The sequence below is a fragment of the Ailuropoda melanoleuca genome, chromosome 1, assembly GCF_002007445.2.
Source record: "Ailuropoda melanoleuca isolate Jingjing chromosome 1, ASM200744v2, whole genome shotgun sequence".
In the NCBI taxonomy this organism is placed as follows: Eukaryota; Metazoa; Chordata; class Mammalia; order Carnivora; family Ursidae; genus Ailuropoda; species Ailuropoda melanoleuca.
The window spans coordinates 204,744,099-204,769,172 of record NC_048218.1 but is presented as its reverse complement, the minus strand read 5'-3'; the positions used below and the strand labels follow the sequence as shown (position 1 = coordinate 204,769,172).

The following is a 25,074-nucleotide window of genomic DNA, read 5'->3' as shown; positions in this document are numbered from 1 at the left end:
CTGCAATGTACATAAGTGTTCGTATTTGGTCAATGTAAGTTAATGTAAATCAGTATAACCGTCAAAAATAAAAACAGATAATTACTGAGGAAACATAAATATATGCTCAATCTTACCGCTAATCAGGAAAATTCAAATTAAATTAGTTCATCCTCATCAGTTTATATGATAAAATTGGTAAAAGTAAATTTGCCCATCCTAACTGCTACGGAGCAAGTTGAGCCAAAATAACTATTAGAAACTTACCTGGGAGTATAAGTTGGGAGAATGATTTGAAAACATCTAACAAAATGTTTAAACCCTGTAATTCCACTCTGAGATATAGTTACCTTAGAGAAACCTGCATTTAACCATACAGAAGCAGTAAATGAATTCTCAGAGGAGTAATACTTGCAATAATAAAAAACTGGAAGCAATCTAAATTTTCATGAAAGAATATATAAATAAATTATAGGATAGTCATGTGAATGGAATACCATTAAACAGAAAAGAGTAATGAAATAAGCTGCATACATCAATATAAATAACTCACAGAAACCTAATGTTGAATGAAAAGGGAAGGTAGTGAAAAGATATGTATGATATTATGGTATTTATTTAAAGTTTAAAATAAGCAACACACACACACACACACACACACACACACACACAGAGGCGGTCTTTGCTTTGCATAATTCTGATATGCAACAAATTCCAGTTACTCTGGTTCAGTTGCTATCAGTTCACTGCACCAGGGTCCCAACATTACCAAATTTCAGTTACCATGGTATATAAAGTGTGACTAATTGACTGCATTATATACAAGTTTCTTTATGCAGATGCATAATGTTCAAGCTTCACTGCTGGCTCTTCTGTCCACCAACACCTCATGAATGACAGGTGTGTACCACGATCACTGAGTGATCCTGTCACTTCTTCCAAAGTCTGCTGATGCTTGGTTACTGCACATCTGTGGTTCTTTTCACACACAGACAGCAAAACATGTAGTTGTGTGGCCTCCTGGCCCCCAGTGATGAACCTAGGGCAAAATTTTGCAAGATGGATGCTGGAAAGGGGGATTTGGTCAAAAAAAACTGGAAGTGACCAAGGAAATGAAGGAGTGGTAATGTTGGAAATGAAATTTGAATTGAACACAAATGAAGGTACAGAAGGAACGACTGATGGTGCCACTGTCTGAGAGACTCCAGCTGTGAAGCCAGAAGAACTTAGTAAAGCAAACTTATCTACATAGATAAGGAAGTGGTTGTGACCCCCCCCCAAAAAGGAGATTTTTCAGAGGAAGTGACGCTTCCAGAAACATTTGCATTAAAGCAACTGTCAGAGATAGTTCATGACGTTGAAAGAACAAAGGCTAAATGTTGGAAGCTGATTCAAACTCAGAAAGGTGTTTGACTGGAAAAAAAATGTCTTGCTCTACATCCTAAGTCATACAGAGAGAAGAAATAGGCACTGTTTGAACTACTCGTGATGGGGTTTTTACAAAGAAATAAAACACCTTAATCTGCCACGTGTCTAATGCTTTCAATCACAGCATACTGAATAAATACTAGTTTTATCAGTTTTTTTCCTTCTACGGTCATCACTGACAATAACAGTTTTAAAATAGTTTAAATTTTTTGACAAAAATTCTTCAAGGTTTTGGAACAACTACAGTATCTGTCATTGATTATAAATACTGCCTTGACAGTTTCAGCTTGCACAGCTGTTTTTATGTCCCACCACTGTACAAAGGGAAGAGTGCCCATAGACACATCTATGTGATAAATATAAGATGTGAATATGGAAGTGAATGACAAATAACAAGGTCAGTCTATTACAGTCCCTTTGGAACATATGGAAGAGGAAATCCGATTGATAAAAGACCTATAGGGAACTTCAACCATATTTGTAATGTTTTAAATACTTTATCTCACAGTGGCTATCTAAAAATTATTTGATTACTGTATGCCCTCCTGAAGTCTGAAATCTTTTATTAGAAGAAAAAGAAATAACCATGTCACAGAGAAATAATGCTGTCCTAGAAAATATAAGCAATAGAAAGAACCCTGGAAAATATAACTAGTCCCTTGACTTGGGTTGCCAGTCTTACAAATGCAGTGCAAAGTCTTTAAGGAAAAATAGGAGTTTCTAGAAAGCTCACTCTTTCTTTGATTATAAGTTGCTAATACGTAGTGAGGAAATAAAACCGTACATGCTCACCTAACGCCTTCTAACCAATTTACAGGCTGTTACATGATTTCAAGAACTAACTCTCTGGTTGAACTCAGAAGCACTCTGAAAGCACATCAGATTTTATGGTCGTTAAGATGTTTGCCATGAAGAAATGCCCTCTGAGGGCAGTAGAAAGATGTTCATACCCCGTTGCTAGGTCACGAGAATGTTATAAAGGAATCTCAGACCTGAGAACCGAAACATGCCTTTGTGCTTTAAAACTTTTCTCAATTTATGCACTGAGAGTGGCAAGTTCCCATTATTCTGAGAAACATTTTAGCACGGTTCTTTTCTTGTGAAATCTAGTAAAACAAATTGTTGGACATGGTATTAGTTTCCTATTGCTGCTGTAACAAATTACCACCAACTCAGTGGCTTAAACCAGTCTCATTTTATTATCTTACAGTTCCGTGAGTCAGAAGTCTAACATGGGTCTCACGGGGCTCAAATCATGGGTGTCCGCAGCGCTGCAATGCCTTCTGGAGGCTCTGTGGGAGAATCATTTCCTTGCCTCTTCTACCTTCGAGAATTCCTTGCATCCTTGGCTCATGGCTCTGTGCCTCCATGTTCAAAGCCAGCAAGAGTTAAATGGAGTCCTCACGGCACATCGTTTTCTCTTCTGTCTCCCTCTTCTACTTTTAAGTGCCCATGGGATTAGATTGGACCTACTCAGGTAATCCGGGATAATCCCCCCATTTGAAGATTTATAACGATCATATCTGCAAAGTCCCTTTTGCCATGAAGGTAACCTATTCATAGGTTCTGAAGATGAGGATGTGGACCTCTCTGGGTGGGGGTGGCATTACTCTTCCTACCACAGATATGTTCTTGTTTCAGCTTCTGTACAGGAACTCAAAATCTCAGGACAAGACCCAGACACTTTATGGTATCGCGGATTTAATGATGAGTGTTGAATGCAAGTAAACTCAGGGCTGGAAATCACTCTTACAGTCTTGGGTGTTTTGAGTGATGATACAAAGGAAGCCAGACTCTCACCCTCAAACAGTATCCACAGCAGTACAATCACTATTACTGCATTCCTACCACTGATATAATCTGCCCTACAGCACAAACTCAGTCACATTTCATGGTCGGCCCTTATGGTGCTTAGTCTATATTGGGGGATAAATGAACTTTCTGTGTTACTAAAGCCAATCTCAAATCTATGTTCCCAGAGATTTGGTGGCAGGTTTCATTTTCACATTTCAATATTATTTTCAGCCATAAGTACACACAAATCTATAGTTTCAGGGCTTTAGACGCGGTCTAGTTTATAATGAGACAGATTATTTCTACGTTGTCAATGTACAAGACTGCTTACAATGGAGAATATCATACTTTATCCATAGGAAGCACAATTTATTTGTCTGAACTTTAAAGAATATGATATTCTGCCTCTGGTAGACTATCGAGGCAATTGAAGTAATCCCCCAAGTCCAATGAAAAAGCCCTATATTTTCTGAATTTGCTCTGTTTTGTAGAGAGCACTTAGATGTCTTTTGAAATATGTGTTTATTTAATAGAAGACAAGGCGCCATTTTCCATCAATAAACTCATAAAGGAAAGAGATTAAATAATGAAATGTATACAGCACGTGTACCGCATGTCTTTGCTACCATCAATGCTGCAAGAGCCCCTGAATCATTTAGCTCTTCGCCTTTTCCAAATAAGTGTTTCTGCAAAAACTGCTCTCAGAAATGACCTTTCCTTCTGTTTATATAAGGCAAATCAGAGATACAGATGAGTCTTCACAAACGTGTGAGCCAGAGACATAATAGCTTAAGAAATATTTGCCGGAATGTTCTATATATTCTTATGAGAAAAGGATCTGGTGCTCAGTGAGGCTTAGCCCTGACTCGAATGTACAAATTACTGTGAACATCTACTCAAAAATTGAGAGAAATTATTTGAATTGCCCACTTACATGAAATAACAGAATGCGAATTAAAGATTTCTCCCATCAATTCTTTTTCTTTTCCCTCTGAGCACATGTTAAAACAAACAAACCAAAGACAAAAGATAGAAATCTTCAGCATTAGCCACCTGGTATCAAATCTATAAGCCTAATTCAGGCCTTCCACACCCCCTCTCCCCCAACACACAAGTTCCTCTTAAGCTAATTGGCATAAAGTAGAATTTTTTGTTTCCTGTTTGTTTGGCTCTGTCAGTATCCCTGCTTTCAGATGTTGATAACACTATTCTCTGTGCCTGGGCAGCCTGTGCTTTCATGAGGTTTTGTGCTCAGAATGGGTGATTTAGGTAAAATGGATCTGTGGGGATTTGTTAGTAATATACACATCTTTCTGTGTTCCAAATCGTGTTTGTTTTTTCCCAAGATCACAAATGTGTGTAGGATTTTTAAAAGTCATACAGACACCGAGTCGGACTATTGAAAGCAAGGATTTTCTAGGGGAACATGGAGCCCAGGAAAAAGACCCTTACAGAATTACACCAAATCACAGCGACTCACGTTATAAACCATTTTAGGGAACAACTGAATCAAAACAAAGGTCTCTTAAGTAACTAAGCAAGAATCCTTCTAAAACAGGCCAGACCACTGAAGCAGAACCCTCAGAAGCTTACTGGCTTGTTCAGACCAGTTTACGATAAAGTCCTCCATGGATCATACATTTCTAAAATAAGATAGAGCTTTTTGAGGGAAGACATTTGTAAGATGCTGTTTCACCTTTAGCCCCAATTTTCCAGTTTATGACATCTGCACGTTCCTCTTGATGCCATTTAGCTATTTCAATGCCCTTCAGCATCTGTCCGTTCCTGGCGCGGACGCAGGGGAAGTGGGCGGAATGAACAGCGGAGCTGGGGAAGACATGAGGGTGCATTTGTCTGCGCTTGACGAGCCGCGGCCCTGCTCTCCACCTTGGCATCTCCAGGAATCCTTCAGGGAGAACTATACGCAAAGTTTCAGGCCTGTTTTTGAAGATTAGGTTCTCCCATAAATAAATGGAAAGCATTTATTTAGAAATGGAAAGCACCAGAAGGATGGCAAGTTACCAAGAAAATCTGTAATTGGGAACATACCCAAGGAAGAACAGAGCTCAGTCTGGTCTGAAACACTTTCTTCAGGAAAGGAGAATACGGCGCCTCAGTTAACTTTGTGACTCACACAGACTTGCTTCATAAGCTATGTGGATTAGCTAAAGACGGGGGAGATAGATGTTCAATTAAAAATTCTTTCCTGGGACAGACTGACAAGCGCTCCACACGGCCCCGTTTCTTCCTGTCTGAAACACTGAAAAAATTCGAGTTCTATTTAAAAATCTAACCAAACTATAACTAATAACAAGGCTAAGAGGTTAGAACAGAAAACATTTCTGGGATGAAAGATGAAGCATTTTAATTAAATTTTAAAGAACAGGAGCCATGAAAGGAGCCCTCTTTGTTTATAATGTTTTAAATGGATACTCCGCTGGGTCATTTGTTGTCTTATGAGAGCTTGCTGGAAGAGGTTCCACATGAAAGAATAATATAAAAAAAAGCCCACAACTGATGTAGGAAACTAAGGGACCCGCATCTAAAGGGCAAATGAACAAAGTTGTTCATATTTCATAAAAGGTACTGTTATTCATGGAAACTTTGCATAATACCTGCCCAGACTGAACGTGAGGTATTATTAGCTGACTTCACATCATCGAGCTTTTCTTGTTAATGTTTTTAAGACTTAAAAGGCTATTTTATTTTATTTTATTTTATTTTTTTAAAGATTTTATTTATTTATTTGACAGAGATAGAGACAGCCAGCGAGAGAGGGAACACAAGCAGGGGGAGTGGGAGAGGAAGAAGCAGGCTCCTAGTGGAAGAGCCTGATGTGGGGCTCAATCCCATAACACCGGGATCATGCCCTGATCCGAAGGCAGATGCTTAACCACTGTGCCACACAGGCGCCCCTAAAAGGCTATTTTAATTCTATCATAAACTAAGAAAAATTTCTGTGGTAATAATTCTCATTAACAACTATACAATTTATGTAAAGCAGTCAATTGAGAAATACCTTATTAAAATACAAGACATAATCACATACTAGAAATTATGTTCTAGGGTTGGCATAATGAAGAATTCGGAATATTGGAATATTTGCTTTACCATGGTTTAAAAGAGCAGTGCTTATACCAACCCAGCAGTATATAAACTACGTGCAGAAACATTTTGTCTCCTTGTTCAAAGTAAGACAGATTTGTTTTTGTTATATACCATCATTTCATTTGCTCTATTGGTAATTTACTTTTGCCATACTTTTAAAATTTGATGAAATACTGAATGAATTTTTATAAGTTATCATAATCCTTTCTTTACAGAATCAACTAATAAATCACTCAGATTTATAATAGATGTTTTTGTTACCTTTATTCAAGAAATATGCATATGATAGTCTTGATTGAGCACAACATTTATGTTAGGCACTGTTCTAGGCATTGGGGACCCAAAGATAAATTAGAAGTCGTTTTTGCTGCCAAGAAGCTAATTATTTATTATCTTGGTGAAACTCCTATGAATGAACTCTCTTTATAAGGAAACTAATCAAGCAAGGGGAGAAGTCATGTACAAATTTAATAAATTATAAAGTTTTGTGAAGGACTGTGGTTAGCCATATAAAACATTTTTTATACAAGATTTCTACATACACTCATCTAATGGGACTGACAATATGGACGATCCTAGGGAAAGATGGAACTTCTTTTTCCCCAAACTCAATTTTTGGTGGGCTTGCCGATTTTCAAAGGTAACTCCTCCCCCAACTCTGTCTCCTTGATACCAATCCTCATTTATGGAACCATAGAGGAGGTATGATTGCTCTTGTACTCTTTGGGAGTAAATTTAGGGTGAATAAATTTCGGCTGGTATATTGGCAAGATTTTTTTTCTCTAATATTAGAATTAAAAACTTTTTACGTGCTCTAGAGATTTCAGGCGTTAGTAAGCAGGTAGGCAGTATTAGTGCTCAGGAGAAGTATCCTGGACACATATTTATCCTACTTCTCAAGTCTAGTCCTTAGGGATTCTGATCTCATCCCTTCAGGGTGACCGGGATGAGAAATGATTAGAAGGATCTGTGCACTGTCTACTGCATACCTCCAAGCTAGCGCCTGTCGCTTTCTTGGGAAAGACATGTGGAGGCTGAACGTCCTTGAGAAGTCATCTTGGAGCTACTGAGCCTTGTGCCTTCTTTGCTCACTTCATCCATAAAGTAGAATGTGCCCTGTCAACGCAAGATTTTCCACCTGTCTTCCCAGCATTTCTTGTATGAACAAAGGGAGGCCCCCTGACATCTCCTCTGGGTTTAATTCAAATACGCCTTTCATCCTTCTCTCCCACTGCCATGTATCTGTTTAAACACAGACGACTTTTTGGGCAGTGTATACTTAAATTTTTATATGCATACACAGTAAGCACTCTTATTTTTTAAAAAATCAAATACCAACTGCAACAGTAACACTGTTTGAGCTCCCTGTATGTGTAAATGTCAAGCCAGGCTCTGTAGCAGATAGAGGGAATGAGTAGGATTGGATCCTGGACTCAAAAAGACTTACGTTCCAGTGAAGGAACTAAAGCCATTTAAGAGAAACTGAGGTAGTGAATTCAGTATAAGAATTTGAAGATTCTGAACTGTAATGAAGTATTTTAACATAATTTTTTTCTCCGAAAACATCAAGATTTGGGGCAAAAACGAGTGTGTCATTTAAATAAATCTTACCGGCTAACTCAAGTATTTTGTATTTCGAGAAATAATTAATGATCATAATAAATGGATAACAAATCTTGGTCTCCATTCTTAGCCTGGGGCTGACATATGACCTTCAAAGTGTTTCCATTCCTCTTTGTGAAATTATATGCAAAATTTTGCATGCATATGAAAATGTGCATTTTTCTAGCAATGAAGAACATAGGTAAGGGAATTCTTCATTCAAAAAAAGAAGATCTACCGCATTCTTGTTCTAAATATCTATCAAAGCTTTCTGAAATTCTTGATGAACATTCTGCTGTCATTTTTAAAAAGTATGCTTATTATCTTCCCACCATGAAAAGACATATGGGCCTGGGGGGGGGTGGATTTAGGAACTGAAGGAGAGAACAAGTATCATGTAGAAATTTGGAGATGCTCTACTTTTCTCATAATAATTAACTATACACGCAGCTAATTACAGTGCAGAAAGATAGCATCAAGCCATGGAGAAAGAATTTGTGAACATAATGGTCTTTGTTAGTAGCAAAATCATTTTTTAAGAATGACTTTAAAGCATAAAATAACTTGTTTAATAAAAAATGTACATAGAAAACACCATCCATTTGGAAAGCCATGAATATAAGGGTATGAATTGATGAATAATTAAGCTTATTTCTGAACACAAGCTAATGCATGAATGAACTCTATTTAATAGCTGAACTATTAAAAAAATACCAACTTGAGGGGTGCCTGGGTGGCTCAGTCGGTTAAGCATCTGACTCTTGGTTTTGGCTCAAGTTGTGATCTCAGGGTCGTGGGATGGAGTCCTGCATCAGGCTCTGCGCTCAGTGCGGAGTGTGCCTGAGGATTCTTTCCTTCTCCCTCTCCCCCTCTCCCTGGCTTGCGCGAGCGTGCGTGTGCACGCGCACACGCACACACACACTCTCTCTCTCTCTAAAATAAAATAAATAAATATTTTTAAAAAATACCACCTTGGGAAAAAAAAAACAGATCAGAGAATCCTACAGAAATACTTTGTAACATTTCTACATGCTCCAAGAAAAACACTTTAAAGATGTTTCTCACAAGTAGTAGATACCTAGATGGTATTTGATACCTAGATGGCTCTGTAGACACATCACTTATCACAGGAGAACAAATCCTCACATTGATATACAGCTTTTTTACAATGCAAGCGTATATATATTACATATATAAATAGTTTTCATTTAGCTTAGAACGAAGAGGAGTCCTGATTCTTCTATGTCAGCCATTCATGAACTGGTGACTCTAATCACGGCAATTGTGACATTCACCACCAGGTTCTCTTATACATCAAAGCATACTGATCACAAGATACTAAAAAACGCATTTTAACAGTAACAAATCTGGTGTCAGCAATGACAACCATGTGATGGGATCTCCCGGGTAGGCTGCTCTGCACCTCCGCTAGGGTGAGTCGCTGCTGTGGAATCTTAGAGCCTTGTTACATGACAAGATCTGTGCTGGTCCTTGATTGAAAGGCGAAGGTCCATGAGACAGAGCTCTGGGTATCAAGGGGCTGAAAGGCTCTGCAGTAGATCTGCTTCTCTGCTGAATTAGCTACATGTTCCTTGACCATTGTAGCAGGTTGAATCACGTTGCTCCAAAATTCATGCCCATCCAGAACCTCAGAGTGTGACATTATTTGGAAATAGGGTCTTTGCAGATACAATTAAGATAAGGATCAAAATGAGATCATGTGGGGATCTGGGGCCCCAATCCAATGAGGGTGTCCTTATGAGAGACAGAAAAGAACACAGAGACCCAAAGAGAAGGTGGAAGGCCATGGAAGACAGAGGCAGAGACTGGAGTTATGTTGCACAAACCAAGAAATGCCAGGAATCATCAGAATCTGGAAAAAGCAAAAAAGGATCCTTCTCAGGAGCCTTCTGGGGGATCCTGGCCCTGCCAAGGACTTGATTTTGTGCTTCTGGCTTCCAGAACTATGAGAATAACATTGTTATTTTAAAACAGCAAGTTGGTGGCAATTTCTAAAGGCAGCTCTAGGAAATGAACGCGGCTGTTCTCTTATGCACATGTTTGTAAGTCCTCGGCTCTCCGCAGAGCTCTGGAATCTAGAGCCAGGGGACCTTTCTCTCATTATGCAGAAGGATGAGGTTTTCTTGGCATGGGTCTGGGAAAGCCTTGCTAAACTCCAAAGGGCAAGACAGGGCTTTGGAGCCAGTCGGCCTGGGTTAGAGTCCAGCTCTGTTGTTTACTGTGTGACTTGAAGCACGTGACTGAAGTTGTCTCTGTCTCGATTTTCCCATCTGTAAACTAGGAAGAGACTATTCCCTTCTTTATAGGATACTTGTGAGGACTAAATGAGTTGATCTGTGAGGTTTTTAAACTATACGTGACACGTGGTAGATATTCAATAAATGTTATTTATAATCATTATTATACAATTATTATTATGTGACAATTGTTCATTCCCAGGTTTCACCACACAGGTGTCCTCAGGAGGGCATAGGGTAAGCTGTGGCCCTGGCTCAGAAGAGTGCTGGGAACTGAGCTTTGTTTTCCTGTGAACAGAGCTCTGCAAGGTGCAAACTTCCCACTAAGTTAGATCATCTTTGCCTTCGTCCTTTCAACACTTCTTAGCTGCTCTTTACGTAACGAACATAGCCCACTCCACCTGGCCTGCGCCTCATCAGGGAGCCAGTGGCTGTGTGAGGTTTTCAGGGATGCACAAACTGTGTGCTTTAAAAAACGAAAGTTTATTCTCCTAGCTTGTGGGGACTAGGAGTTCTAAATCCAGGTGTTGGAAGGGTTGGTTCCTTCCGAAGATTCTGAGAGTCTGCTCCATGTCTGCTCTAGCTTGTGGTGGCTGGCAGTGACCCTCTGCATTCCTACCTGTGCCAAGGCAACTCCTGTCTCTTCCCTGTGTGTGTCTGTGACTCTGTCTTCTCTTATAAGGACACCAGTCATGCAGGATGAGAGCCCACCGGTTCCGGTGTGACTTCATCTTGATCACTGGCAAAGACCTATTTCCAAGGAAAGTCAACAATCATAGGCACTGGGGGGTGAGGACTCCAGTGTATCCTTTTGGGGGATGTAATTCGACCCACAGCTGTCCCCATGTATAAATGAAGCAAACAAAACCCAGAAGTCACCAACCATTTACAGACTTATTAAAAATATTAAAATACTATCCTTGTGTGAAAGTTTTCACACAATTAAGAAAGGCTTGTCTAAAATTAGTAGCTTTAAAAAGTCTAAAAGGAAAGATGGCTATTATGAGAATCTGACAATAAGTTTTAAATGTGTGTTTATGTTATATCATTGTTGAACACGGACCTATTGTCACCCCTTCACTGAATTACCTCATTTCCTTTATTAGCAATGCTCCCTTTATTTTTTTAAATACACATTTGAGAAAGATTAACTGCATTAACCCAGATCTTTGAAACTAAACATAAGTGAAGAGTTTAATATTTTAATTAAATTAAACCTTTGGAAGATGACTCCCTCCCTCCTCTTTCTGGCTCACAAACTGCCTACAGAATGTATTCCACCCTTGGTTCAGCATTAACAGGTTTTTCTGGCTCCAGATCAGGTCTCGTTTTCTCATTTGATTCTTTATCCAAAGGTTTACTATGTGTCACATGCCTATTTTTCTACAGGAACATTTTGCTTCGATCAGTTTGGTCTACTGATTGTCATATATATTCCAGTTCAAGTCCTCTGCCCACTGCACAAACCCCACTTGCAATGACTTCTACTCATTCCCTTTTCCTTTCCTTCAAAATCCCTCTCTAGGTCGTACCCGAACCTTATGTTTTTACCTCCCTGTGCTTCCTTGTAAAAGAGATGCATCTTTTCACCCCCCATCTCATTCTGACCTAGGTTATAAATTCCTTGGTTGCCAAAACCATCGGCCTGCAGCCTGTCACAATGCCTTGTATACAGTTGGTGCTCAAAATACATATGCCATTGATGATTGATTCTTTTGTTCACCTTAGATTATAATTCATCATTTCTGAGTAACTTTGTCAGAAATGATAATGGTTGCATTTAGCAATTTGCATTTATCTTTAATTCATATTAGTTTTACAAAACTGAGGGGTTTAAAGAAGTTTTATTTCTTTTGTATAATATGTATTACTACCATTATTGAGAACTTATTGCACCAGTCACTGTTTGAATCTCTTTACATACACTTGTCTCATTTTATCCCCATAGCAACCTTTTGTACTAAGCATAATTATCTCTATTTTACAGATGAGGAAATTGAAGCTTAGTGAAATTAAACAACTTTCCCAATGTCACACTGCTGCTAAATGGAAAGTTTGAGCCTAGGTCTGTCTGCCCCCAAATGCTGTGCTCTTAGTCAGACTTTCTATAATTTCCCTGTCACAAAAACCTTTCAGGAAACTTCTTAAAAAGAGTCTGGGGCTCCACTCTAGAATTCTGAACTGAAGTCTCTGGGGGAAGACTCTGGGGCTTTCCACTTTGACAAGCACTTTAGGGAATTTCTGTGATCAGACAACTTTGGGAAATACTCAGTAATTCGGAATGGCCTACCAATATGTGTAAGTCCCTGTGTTGAATGGCTTCCCATATATGGTTTGATTTTCATCATGGTTTCAAGAAACACAAACATTCCTTGAGGTTCAAACTGACCAGAGAAACAGAGCCTGCAGGTCCATTCCTGCAGGCCTGCTATACCTCAAGGATACCCAGGATCTGCGGTTGACCTTGCCCTCTGCCCAGGCCCCAGGAACATGGGTGTGTGACCGATGTAGGTTTAGAAGGGCCCCACGCTTGGTTTAATGTTCCGCTGCCATTGTTCTGAAATTCTTAATAGTTTCTTTACAAGGGTCCTGCATTTTTGTTTTGCACCAGGCTTTGTCAATTTCGTAGCTGGTCCTGCTCAGGAACCAAATGCAGCAGAAACTCAATGTCATGAGGTAGATGACCTGCTTGGGTGAAAACAGCACAATCTCTGCTCTTCTCTTTCTCTTTGGTTTTAAGCTTTGGAGAAGGGGCTGTTTGAGGCAGGGAGAAGTCAGGGTGTGAAGTGAAGTGTGAGGTAAGGCGTGAAGTCATAGGCCTGGATGTGGGATAAGACTCTTCCTGAAGGTAGAGGGAAGGAATGGGATTCTGCACCTGGAGAAGGGGGTGGGAAACAGAGGAGGAAGGTGAGGGGCAGCTCTGTTATGCCAGAAAAGCTTTGTGTCCATGGGTGGAGAAAAGAGGGAGATGACTCCTATACAGAAAAGAGTTAACATAGCAGATCTGACTGTTTCTCCTTGAAATCCCAGCAAGGCTAGCTGAATAACGAAGAAGACTGCCTCACTGTGCTATTCTGTTGGTACAATGGGACTTGTGCTGAACACCTGCCTGCTTTCCTTCTGGGAGTCTGGAATTTGGGTCCATGTCAGGCTGCGGCTGCCCACAGAACTAATTGCCAATAAACACCTGAGTCTCTAACGAGCTCCCTCACTGGCATGTTTCACTGTGTCCTAACACGCCAGAAGGGACTAGGGAGCTCTCTTGGGCCTCTTTTATGAAGGCACTAGTCCCATTCCATCCTCATGACCTGATCACCTCCCGAAGGCCCTGCATCCTAATACCATCACTTCAGGGGTTGGGATTTCAACTCCTGGATGGTGGGGAGACAGAAACATGTGGCCTATAGCACTTCCCTTCCCCATCCCGACCTTGCCTCTTGTGGCTCAAACTAGAGCTTAGCAGCTAGACCTCTACACAACTCTCTCCTACCACCTCCCCTGAACAATCAGTGTTTATCCCCAGACTGTAAATGACGACGTCTAACTGGTGCACTAGGAGGGAGACAGGGTTATGAGTGGCAGCAAAAAGGGTGGGGATGTGAACGTGTCACCCATGAGATCCCAAGGTCGAAGGGGTGTGGGATGGGAAAGCTGATGGGAGAGGCATACCCCATCTACTCGGCAGGTCCTACTGGTTAAGCACAGGTCTGGAGAAGATGTATGAAGACCTCTGCAGGCAGGTCTATCTGAGACTTACTTGATAGGCTTCCACCTTACTTTGTAAAGTATGTTGTCGTTGACGTAATGCAACCGTATCTCTTTTTGAAATACTATTATTTTAGTTTTTGTCAGTAGGCAAAATGGAGAATGTACTGCATTTCAAAATATAAAGTTAAAGTTTGAAAAGATTGAAACCAATACTTAAGCCTCTAAACACAATTCTACTATGCAGACAAATTATCCCGAGAGTAGAATCCATAAATGAAATGAAAACTCACATCATAAAAAAATACTTCTTATTCTATATTTATAATGTTATATTCTGCTGCATTTTTCTGGCTGAAACACGAATTTTATGGAGCAGCTGAGAAAATGTTCTATGTATCTTCCAGGCAGTGATAGGTTTCCTAGGTACTTTTTGATGCCTTCTGGCATTAGATTTAGCCAAGGCAGAACCCCCCTTTTTTCTTTCTCCATCTTTAATCTCTTATTACTGCAGGAAGGATCAGTGCAGGCCAACTTGTAGCCACAAGGAAGACTGAATTCCAGCTGGGGACAGATTCTCGGGTTCTGAAAGTGGCCTCTCACTGTTGCACTAAAGCTACGCGGTCCAATATGGCAACCACTAGCCACATGGGGCTCTTTAAATTTTAGCTAACTAAAATTAAGTAAAGTTAAAAATTCAGATCTTTGGTCACACTAGCCACATTTCAAATGCTCAGTAGCCACCTGTGTCTAGAGGCTACTATATGAACAACACAAGTTAAGGAACATTCCCATCACATAGTACACCATTGGGTAGCACTAATCCAGAATGCTAAACAAGAAAATGGTAAACAACAAACGAAAGCAGAGTCCTGGGTCCTTAGTGCCCGATTTCTCCCCCAGTGAGTGGAGAGCTGCTTTCAGAGAGAAGAGCTCATCTTCGTTATGACTTTTTGGGTAAATAGCACAAACTGATTCCTAAAACACTAGCACAAAAGCCCACAGACTCAAATTTATTATTGAACTCTCATACCATACATACATAGAATTGTTCTGAATTAAGGATTAGTTCATCATTAATTCAATGTTTTAACTTTTAAATGAGAAAGGTGATTGTCCCCCCTTAGGAAAAAGCCCTAAACTATGCGTTTAAGCCTGGGATGGACTGAGACCAGCTGGGACACAGAGCCTTCCTGGAGCTGACAACAGGGCACCCCAGTCTCCATAGTCTCCAAGGGCACATGGGAGAGAGGTGTTATGACTTTTAATCTCATCTTGTCTTCCTCCTTATCTCTAACAAGAGTTCCTCCAACTACACTGATCTCAGTAGTTTTGAGCCCCCAGTTGGGGTTACCACTGGGTTAAGGAAGGCTCAGGATTGAGGTGACTATAGCAGAATAAGTACAAATGTGAAATTCTCATGGTAAGCATTTCTGCTTGTGTGTGTGTGTGTGTGTGTGTGTATGTGTGTAAAAGGGAGGGGATAGCTGTATGAAACAGAAATGGTGGACACTATATTACTTTATTCTAAATATAACTGTCATCCAGTTTTTTCTTGATTTTCTAATAGGTGGTCCTTGCAGAGGGATGTCAACAGGTCGGAAGGATGCCTGGCTACTGGAGTTAGGCAGGCTAACAAGAGTGAGAAATATATATAGTGTAGGAGTTTTCTCAAAAATAAAAAGTACTAAGAATCTGTATGGTACATGTTGCATCGCTAGTTTGTGCAAACGTATGCTGAATGCCCCTGATACCACGACCTTGAGAACGTAGAGCTCTTGTCCTTTCTCTAAGTTTCCATCAAGCAGAATGTGCAGGAGAATGGGTTGTTCTGTGTTCAAGATCGGGGCCCCAGGGGTGGCCAACCTGGGGCATCTCCCTTGTAATGATAAGTGTCCAGGTGGTAGGCCTTGATCCCCTTGGAAACGCTGGCTGAACAAGGAGGGGAAGGGCCACTGACAGTTGCTAGGGTAAGCTGCTACAATATATAAACTTGCTGCACACAGATCCCAACAGCAGATGCTTCGTCCGGTCGGCTGCTCCTGGACTCCCTGTTCGTAAGCTCCTCCAATAAACGTAGGTCTCAGTTGCTACCTTGGGTCTTTTTCTTGGCCTCACTGGACCATCACCCACCTTAGGCTTCGAGTCTGCTGGGGTGTGGCTGCACAGAATTGATGTTCCAAACTGAACTACTTTTGTTGGTTTCTCTCATCATATTAAACATAATTCACTTATTTGTAATGTCATAAGATCAAGTCTGGACACTGCTCACCAATAAACGACCAATTTCAGATGTGATATGGCCACCTAAGGCCCAGGGTGGGATCAATAGCTCGTTCTCTCTCCTTAATCCCAAAGAGAAACTGTAAAGTTTCCTTTATTATAGATGCTACTTTGAGCCATCATCTTATTTCCTATACATGTTAAAGAGTAACTTCTTTTGGGGGTCATCAGCATAAGCCAGAAAAATGGTCAGTTTTGCAGGGAAAGAAACAACCAAACTTAATTTTGGTGCATCAGACTATCATTATACTTAAATAATACCAGATGCATTTTTCCATGTGTAAATTTGGAGGATTAAGATGAAGACTTTATCTCCTTGAAATAAATAAATAAATATACATAAGAAATAAAATGCATCAGAGTGTCTTCTCAGCTCTAATTCTCGGGTCGAGTTGTCTTTTTACAAATTCAATTCCAAGGTGTTAGGTTATTTGACAAAAAGTGCTAGCTTTTTGCTTTCTGTGTTGTTTTTGGTTTTATTTTTTTACATGCAGAAAACCGAGGCAGTTGGGGCTAACTTAGTATCTTTGGTCAAACCATAAGAGTAAGCCAACTACCCAACGAAAATGAGGTCATCCCATGGCAATCCTGACTTCTCGAGTCAGTCACACCATTATCTCAGGTATGATAATGGAAAGGAAACCAGAACAGAATATTTGAGGTATATATGTCTTGTCACAAATCTGTTAAAAACCAGCGAAATAGTTCTGTTAAATAACAGGCCATATTTTTAAGTTCAAGCCCAATTTGCATCCTATTCAGTGTAACAGAATTACATTCTAAAGTCCTAAATGCTGTGAAACAAAATTGATTAGGATAATCTACTAGAATGGAATGGACGAATACTTAAAGCATCAGACACAGGGACTACAGAAAAGATTGTCAAGGTGCTTCATTGTCTAAAGCTTGAGTAAGTCAAGAAAAACCCTAAACAGAAGAGGCACAGATAGAATCTTAATGGGCAAATGCCCTCGACTTCATCAAAAGACCAAGCTGCCCTCTCTGAGTCTGGTTTTTCTATTCACACTTAAGGATTGAGAGAGATTCTCAATTAGGTGTTGGTCTAGGAACTGATATTTTCCCCCTTCCAGGCAGCCTGAAGGATTCATTTACTTTAAGACCACTGACTCTTGGGCTGGCTCAAAGAGCAAATGGATGGGACATGGGGTTCCTTTTACTTTCCAATTTGAGACTATACACATAGGCCATGGAGCAGTTTACCATGCCAACAGGTGAACACAAAACCAAATGCGCTGCTTTCTAGGCATATATCTGGTGAATTTTGAACTAAGATTTGTTTTAAAGACAGCAATACAGATCTTACATAATGCTTGCAATAGTTGAGTACAATTTTTTTTTATCCCAACGACTGTAGTAAGATTGTTACTTCGGAAGTGTCAGCAAACTTCAAGAAGAGGAGATTTTTAAAGGTTTTCTTCAGTGAAGTTTCTGAGTTTTGAAGGCCTATATGTAGTCAGGATTACGAAAAGCCAAGCAGGTGTCATAAAACAGGTGAACTGGAACATGGTTTTAATTATGCCGGAGTGCGGTCGCTTATAGCTCACAGTTTAGTGGCCTAACAATAGATTTGAATTACTGACTGTTATTTTGTCAGTAATAACCTTGAGACATGGATAAACAGAAGTGTGGAATAGTTTGCTTGGGTCTCTGAGGGGCCAGGGGGGTTAATCTAATTTAGATTAAACAATGAGTTCTATAAATTTAATACTTCACGTGCATCTTAATTTAGCAATGCCAGAGAAAATAGAAAAACTTCGCAAAAGAGTTATTTTTTAATCCTTAATTTGAAGATAATCATCAGATTCAAGGGATTTTCAAGGTACAAAGGAATAAAAGTTTTCATTTAGTTAAGATGAATAAATGGGCAAAATCTTGTTGAGGTTAAAAATAGTTGGGCATATTAATCGAGTGACAGCTCCTCTCTTGGACCCCTATTGGCAATTATTGTCTGTGAAAGTTTTCTGCAATTCATCATGAAGTGCCTCATGGGATTGCCTCCATTGTTAGCCTGAAACGCTTATTTAAATCTTTTGAGGTTATTTAACTATTCGTATTTGTCTAATGAACACATATTTGACGTCTCAATGTGGCAGGCAGTTACCTTGGCGCTGGGATACAGATCTCTGCCTCAGTTCCCATCCACTGCTGGGGGTGACGGTACCAATAATGCAAAGAAATAGAGAAAACAGACTGCGGTATAATCATCATTGATCTGGTCTTTAGCCCAAGTTCCTGGAATGGAACTTCTAGACCCTTAAGATTTCTTGAGTGATAGGAAGGTCTTCGTTATTCATGGTAGGCCCTGATGGTTTATGCTAACGAGGTGACTGGTGGTGGGTCCTGCCTCGTTTTAAGATGGGGGCTGGCCCTGCCAGAAAAGCTAACTGAGAGATTCGAGGGTTGGGGCTTTGAGCCAGGAGCTTTTGACCCTAGCTCCAGGGGGGAGAAGGAAGAGACACTGGAGACTGAATTCAATTATGTGGCCGATGATGAATTCAATCATGCCTACATATGAAACGCCACTAAAAACTCTAGACACCCTGGCTTGGTGAGCTGGTCGGTGACACACATGGACATGTGGGGAGGGTGATGTGTCCTCACTCCATGAGGACAGGACAAGGGACCTTCACATCTGAGATCCTCCCAGACTTCACCCTGTGCATTCTTCCATTCAGCTAGTCTTGACTTGTAACCTTTATAATACAACTTTAATTTTAAATACAGTGCTTTCCTGAGTTCTGTGAGCCATTCTAGTGCATTACTGATCCTGAGGGGATAGCGGGAAGCCCCAGGTTTATAGTCAGTTGGTCAGAGGAGCAGGGTGGCCTGGAACCACCAGACTTGCGGCTCGTGTCCGCAGTGAAGGCAGCCTTATTAGGGACCGTGAAATCCACACTGATTCCGAGCCCCTGGTGTCAGGACTGCAGACATAATTTCAGATAGCCAGAACGAGTCTAACTCTCTTCTGCAAATGGTTTAGAGAGATCACCTGGGAAGTTCATCAGAAGAACAATCATGGGGATTAAACTGACAGAACAAAGTCCCTCCTGTATCTGGGGTCCTTTCACTTCTGCACAGTGCCAAGTTTAGGGAAGGGATGGGGACAAAAATACAGCAGGACTCAGCCAGACAAATCTCCTCTTTGGGATGTTGATGATTCCTCCAAAAGGGAGCAATATATGAAAGGACAGGTAGGCAAGTCATTCACACATGTACACAGAGACCAGATGTACTGTAAAACAGAAATACCTTTTTCTCCCCAAACTGTAACTAACATTTTACTTCCTTTTTCCGAACTGAGTCTGTGGCTCAAGTTAAATGGCCAAATAGCATTAAAGAGCTGATTCTTCTGGGGGAGTTGTCCTCTTTTAATTGTTTAAAGTCACTCTGGAGTCCAGAAGACCAAAGCTAAGCCTTCCTTTTTTCTCCCTCTGCTGCCTTTGTCATTGGAGCTGCTCTCAGATCCGCCCAGAGGGCTCCAGTCCTTTAATGGGAATCAGCCTACTATCTGATCCTGAAAATTTCACTATTTCTGCTTTTCTTAGAGCTACTCCTGCTTCGCAGCTGGTAGCAGCCCATGGCAACAGTGGCGGAGGCTGGGACATTAAGAAAAAAACAGAGGTTTATCATTTCTACACATCATTCTCGATTATTTTCCTGCCTTCTACTGTCAATGAAAAAACTACCTAAGGTAAAAGTAAAAACAAAACAAAGCACAGAAGCTACCAACTTTCTGCTACTGACCCTTCATCCCCATGGTTGTGGGCTTTCGATCGGGCTTTCCAGATGGCTGATCTCACAGTGGGGTGGAGTAAGAGCGCCAGCACCACATTATTACACCGCTCAGCTGTTGGGAGGCAGGGACCCAAGGTCAGAGTTACAGGTCAAAGCTTCGTCTCCGATTCTCAGCATTTGACTTGGCCCCAGGGAATTACCAAAGATGAAAGCTCACGTCAAACTGTCTCCATATGCTCTGCCATACACCTGCTGGGAGACCCTGGGCAGTCACTTAACCTCCCTAGGCCAAGCTTCCTCATCTGTAACATGAAGGGTCTGCACGGCTTCATCTCTGAGCCTTCTACCATTAGAACGCCATGGTTCTTTGTTCTTGCTTGTAGCTGTACTTGATGCGAGTACACACAGCCACATGCTGTGGGAAGAAATGGGGAAAGGAAAAGGATGGGGAGCACCGGCTGAGAATGATCCAACTTTATCCATTCTGGGATCGGCTCTGGCACCACACAGACCTTCTGGTCCCAGCTCTGAAACTTACTAGCAAATCACCCCATAAACCTGGTTCTGTTTTCTCACTGGTCCGCTCGAGTCAAAGATCCCACCTCATCCAGGATGTTGGGAGAATCAAGGGAGAGACGAACGTCAAGTGTTTGGTTTACAGCGTGCCTGCTGGGCCTTCCTTGCCTCTTCCAAGCCGAAAGTAGCAAAGTAAAAATAAGCAAACTGTCTCCTCCTCTCTGGAGCCCGAGTGTGGCTCCCTTTCAATGACCAGGATGGCATTCTGAGCCCAGATGTGCGGCTGCCCCTCTCTCCTTGTTCGGTCCTCTTCTGTGCACGGAGGGGGTCTCACACTGATGCTCACAGGGAGATGGTGCGGCCTGTGTGTGTGCGCTGGGCACATTCCATGGAGAATGATACTCATCTGTATTGCCACGGGAAATGTCTTATCCGCGCAGAAACAAGGTGTGGATATAGTCATTGCCTTGTCTTTCTTGGTGAGGGAACGGCTGGTTACGGCTGTGGCCTGTGAGTCTTGCAGTAAAGAGAGCATGGCCTTGGTATTACACCGACATACACGATAACATTTGCAGAGAACCGATGTCCACTCTGGTTTGGATGAAACTCCATCAACATCTTACTTCCTTCACCCTCGGCTTTGTCTCTGCCCTCCTGTGTTCCTGAGCTGGATTTGTTGCCTCCTGCCTCACCTTTTCTTCTTGGCCTCTCTGAGTCCCTCCTGAGAAACTGCATTTGCATTCGAAACATTCAGCTTGATGCCAGCGCCCTGCTGGCCTGTCTTAGAGCCAGGGTGGGTTTCTGGCATGGACTGGGAAGGAGTCCTAGAGTAGCACGTTTTCGTGAATGGCTTCTACCCACGTGTATTGAAAGCACTTGCTTTTGTAGCAAACCTGCTGCTAATTAATTTTTTTAAGTCCCTGAATCCCTAGAGAAGCTATGGGAAATCTTTAGCTCATAAAGCTGAGAATAAAGCAATTATCTAGCACATACTTTATTTCTATAATTAATTATGTTCATTATATATATACTAGGAATAAGATTTCTACCTCCCAAACCCGAAATATTTTATTTTTGTACGGATTCCACAGAAGGTTAGCAACCCTCTGCAAAAAAAGCGACGATGCATTTACATTTGAAAACCCTTTCTACCAGTGGCTGATCCTCTAAATAGCACTTTTGTTTCTTCCTTGGTGAAAGTGTCCGGTTTAAGAAGGGGATTTGTAACTTCACCACACTTTTTATCTTAGCTAACCATCGCTAGTCATACTTTCAATTTTATTTAGATTTGAGGTTTCCATTTGAACGTGTCTGAAAAAAAAAATCAACCACCATCACCACCACCACCAAAACCTCAGAACACGAAACTGTGGGAGCGTAAGCATTTTCAGTACTATGAGGGAAATGCAGCAGACCCGAGGGGAACTCACTGATTTTCTTTCGTATTTGGATTATATGGGTCTATGAGTTCAGATGAGTCAAAGTAAAAATGAAACTCAGCAGGCACGATGAAATCAACTGAAACCACTGAAACGGGTGGTCAGAGCCTCCAAAAATTGTTTCATTCTCTAAGACTGGGGGACAGAACGGGGACCTAATTCAAGACACAGCTTTCCAAGCTGTCATCACTCGACTCCTCAAATAGAGAAAGACATTTTCCAACAATGGATTTGCTTTTTTAAACTGTAGCTTTGTACGGCCTTCAGTAAATGATACAAAGTAAGTTAATCTCTATAAACAACAGGATAAGTGCACTATGCCACTTTTTAAATTGTAACAAATGGAATTTATTCCCCGAAACTTCATGCTGTATTGGTAATTGGATGTGGGTGGGTGGGATAAGACCCAAATGGCTATTTTTTTTTAATGATTTAATTTAATCATCAACTGACTCAGGGAAACAACCTTGACCTTGCACAGAGAAAGCTGTTTATATTCTCTGCTCTGTCTTTCTTCCTGGAGCCTCCCAGAGGCTGCAGGGGTGTACAGAAATTTGTAGTGTAAATGACATTTTAAAAGAAGTAGTTCGTTTCTTCATTTGTAAACAGAAAGGCTTGTATTTAACCTTCCCCACCTCATGGGGGGCTGCAAGTACCGGAGGAAATCAAACATGTTAAAAACTGTAAAATAGTATGATGTGGAACCCTGCCCATTACTGTGACCTGGTTAGAACATTCTTCAAGGGAAGATCGGCATCAAAACTGCTACCTGGCAATTCAGGTACAAGGTATGATGTTCTCAGAAGCCTGCAAAAAGGGAAGATTTCTCTCTCTCTCTTAGACACAAAAGCATTCCATATAATTGCAATTAAATATTGACTGTGCTTTTTTTAAATGCAGTTTCAGGCAAAAATGGATTAAGAGTCTCTCTGAAGCTTCAGTTCTGTAAGGACAGTGAGCTCATACAGTGCCAACAAGTAAGACAGCTCTTTGTCTTATCAACGGGTCCTAAAGATGTCTCTAAGAACAATGGCCTTGCAAAGGAAATGCAAATAAACATTGACCACTGTACTTTTCCTATTTTCTCTTTTTAAATATAAAGTCTGCCTGAAATACGCTGTGTCACCCACTTTTCTTGAGCGTCAGTAGCACTACCTGTATATTGCAAAATCTAATCTTCTATTATAAAGCATTTTGTTTTCCAATACTTTTCATGTGTATTTCCCAAAATGTAGTTTAACATCTTTTTCTTAATTCTCAAGAGTATCTAGTAAGGTGCTAGACAAATAGCAGACATGTAATAAATTCTCCTTGAAGACTGATTTATTAAGGGAAACAAGCTAAGATTAGCTATAAATTGTTAACACACTTCCACATATACTATTTAATGTGGCTGGAATCTTCTCTTTAAGAGTGGTAACGAAAGTTTGCAGAAGTGGGATTTTTATAACCATACCAAGTTCATGAATTACTTCATGGGGGACCCTTTAATTCACAGCTAACTCCAGAATTAGAATTGGTGAGTGAGAAATATTTTACCTTTATATATTAATGAATTATTATGACATAATGAAACTGATTTTCATCAGACAGCACATGAGAACCTGCCTATTTTGAGAGAAATCCTATCACACATCCATCTCTCAAAGTATTTTCAAAAATGCATACTTATTATCATTTTATGTCAGTATCTTTGTCTTAAGCAGTTGAAAGTAAATTTCTTGCTGCATAGTCCTACTAAGCTGGCTTGATGAATAAAACATTCTTATTCAATAAATGTATGATAAAGCTCTTTGACCAGTCTCAATTTTAAAGGCAGCGTTTTCATTTTCTCTAAGAAAAGAAAAATCAGCACAAACTCCATCTCTCTTTTGTATCAGGAACATTGCCTTGTTTAATTGCCAGCAGCCCCAATTTACTAAGTAATAAACATTTAAACATGCACCATTACATTCCTTAGGACACCTCTTGGAGTCGAGGCAATTATTTATTACATCGAGTAGGTCTAATTCTCCCTTGATTTATGGAAGTGGTAATAATATTCCATCGCACAGAATGCTTTGCTAGAAGGAATCCAGATCCAGGCACTAAAATCTTTATGGCCTCCCCAGGAGGAGTTGGGACGCAGGTGGTATTCTCATCACCACAGCTGAGAAAGTGGAGGGGTTTGCCTGAGGTCTTCCGGAAAGTCAGTTATGCAAGGAACACAATCTAGGTCTCCTGATGCCTAGCACACCATCACATAAAGCACAGAACTCCCAGGGGAGTTGCCCAAATCACGTGCATAGACAAGAAGAGGGGAAATGACACCCAGGATGCTCATCGCAGAATCCCCATAGCAACCCGACACCGTTTCCCTTCGACTGCACATAAAGCACACTGAAGGGTATCAAACAACATAAAATCCTAATGGTGCCCTTAATTAGGCGGGATCATCGCTCTAACTCCCTGACCCCCCACAGTCCAAGCTAGCAGCCCCAAATTCCTCTCTGTGGTGCCGAATCCTGAAAGCAAGACAGAGTTACAGAAACAATCCTTGGCTTACAGAGGACCATCAAGCTCTGATGATGATGAAATTTGATAGCAATGATGTCAAACTTTATATGACCATAATCCAAGTTTACAATGATACATTAAGCCATAATGCTACTATTTATATCACCATAACTCAGTTTATGGTGATATAAATAGTCATGCTAATGGCATTAACAGCAGCACTCAGTGGAATCACAGCTGTTGACTGCCACTTGTATGCTATTAGCATTGCTATTTATATCACCATAAATGTAGGTAGTCAAACTTGTTACATATGAATATACAAGGAAGATAGATATCCATGCTTTATGCCCAAACCTAGGCTCCTGTCCTGGAGATGTGACGGCTGTCACCCTCCTGTATATATTAAGGTCTATCTGCCTCTCCATTTGGCTCTGTTTTCATTGCATGACGTTTCTTTGGGAGTTACAGAAGAGCAACTCTGTGTCCTGCCATCCTCTGATTTTCTGGGAAACGCTATTTCAAACTGATAAGAAAGAGCAAGCCACAGCTTCTGGGCAAACTTACTGTCTCCTTGGCAGCGCAGGGGGCCCACGCTCAGTTTGGCTTCTGAGCCTTGCCGGTCAGTATCTCCAACTACCACCTGGCTTACTGGCAGGTGGTCTTTGTAGGATAAGAAGCCAGCGTCCTTCCTCCTGCATCACAGAGAA

General features: G+C 40.8%; 1 protein-coding gene across 1 annotated transcript in view; it reads right to left on the bottom strand.

Moving 5' to 3' along the window:
• CNTNAP2 (contactin associated protein 2) overlaps positions 1-25,074 on the bottom strand; it is a 1,777,718-nt gene that overhangs the window by 330,064 nt on the left and 1,422,580 nt on the right. Inside the window, exon 17 of the mRNA XM_034648877.1 lies at positions 24,932-25,059. Coding sequence (XP_034504768.1) covers positions 24,932-25,059 — 128 coding nt within the window. The remainder of the gene's footprint in view (positions 1-24,931; positions 25,060-25,074) is intronic.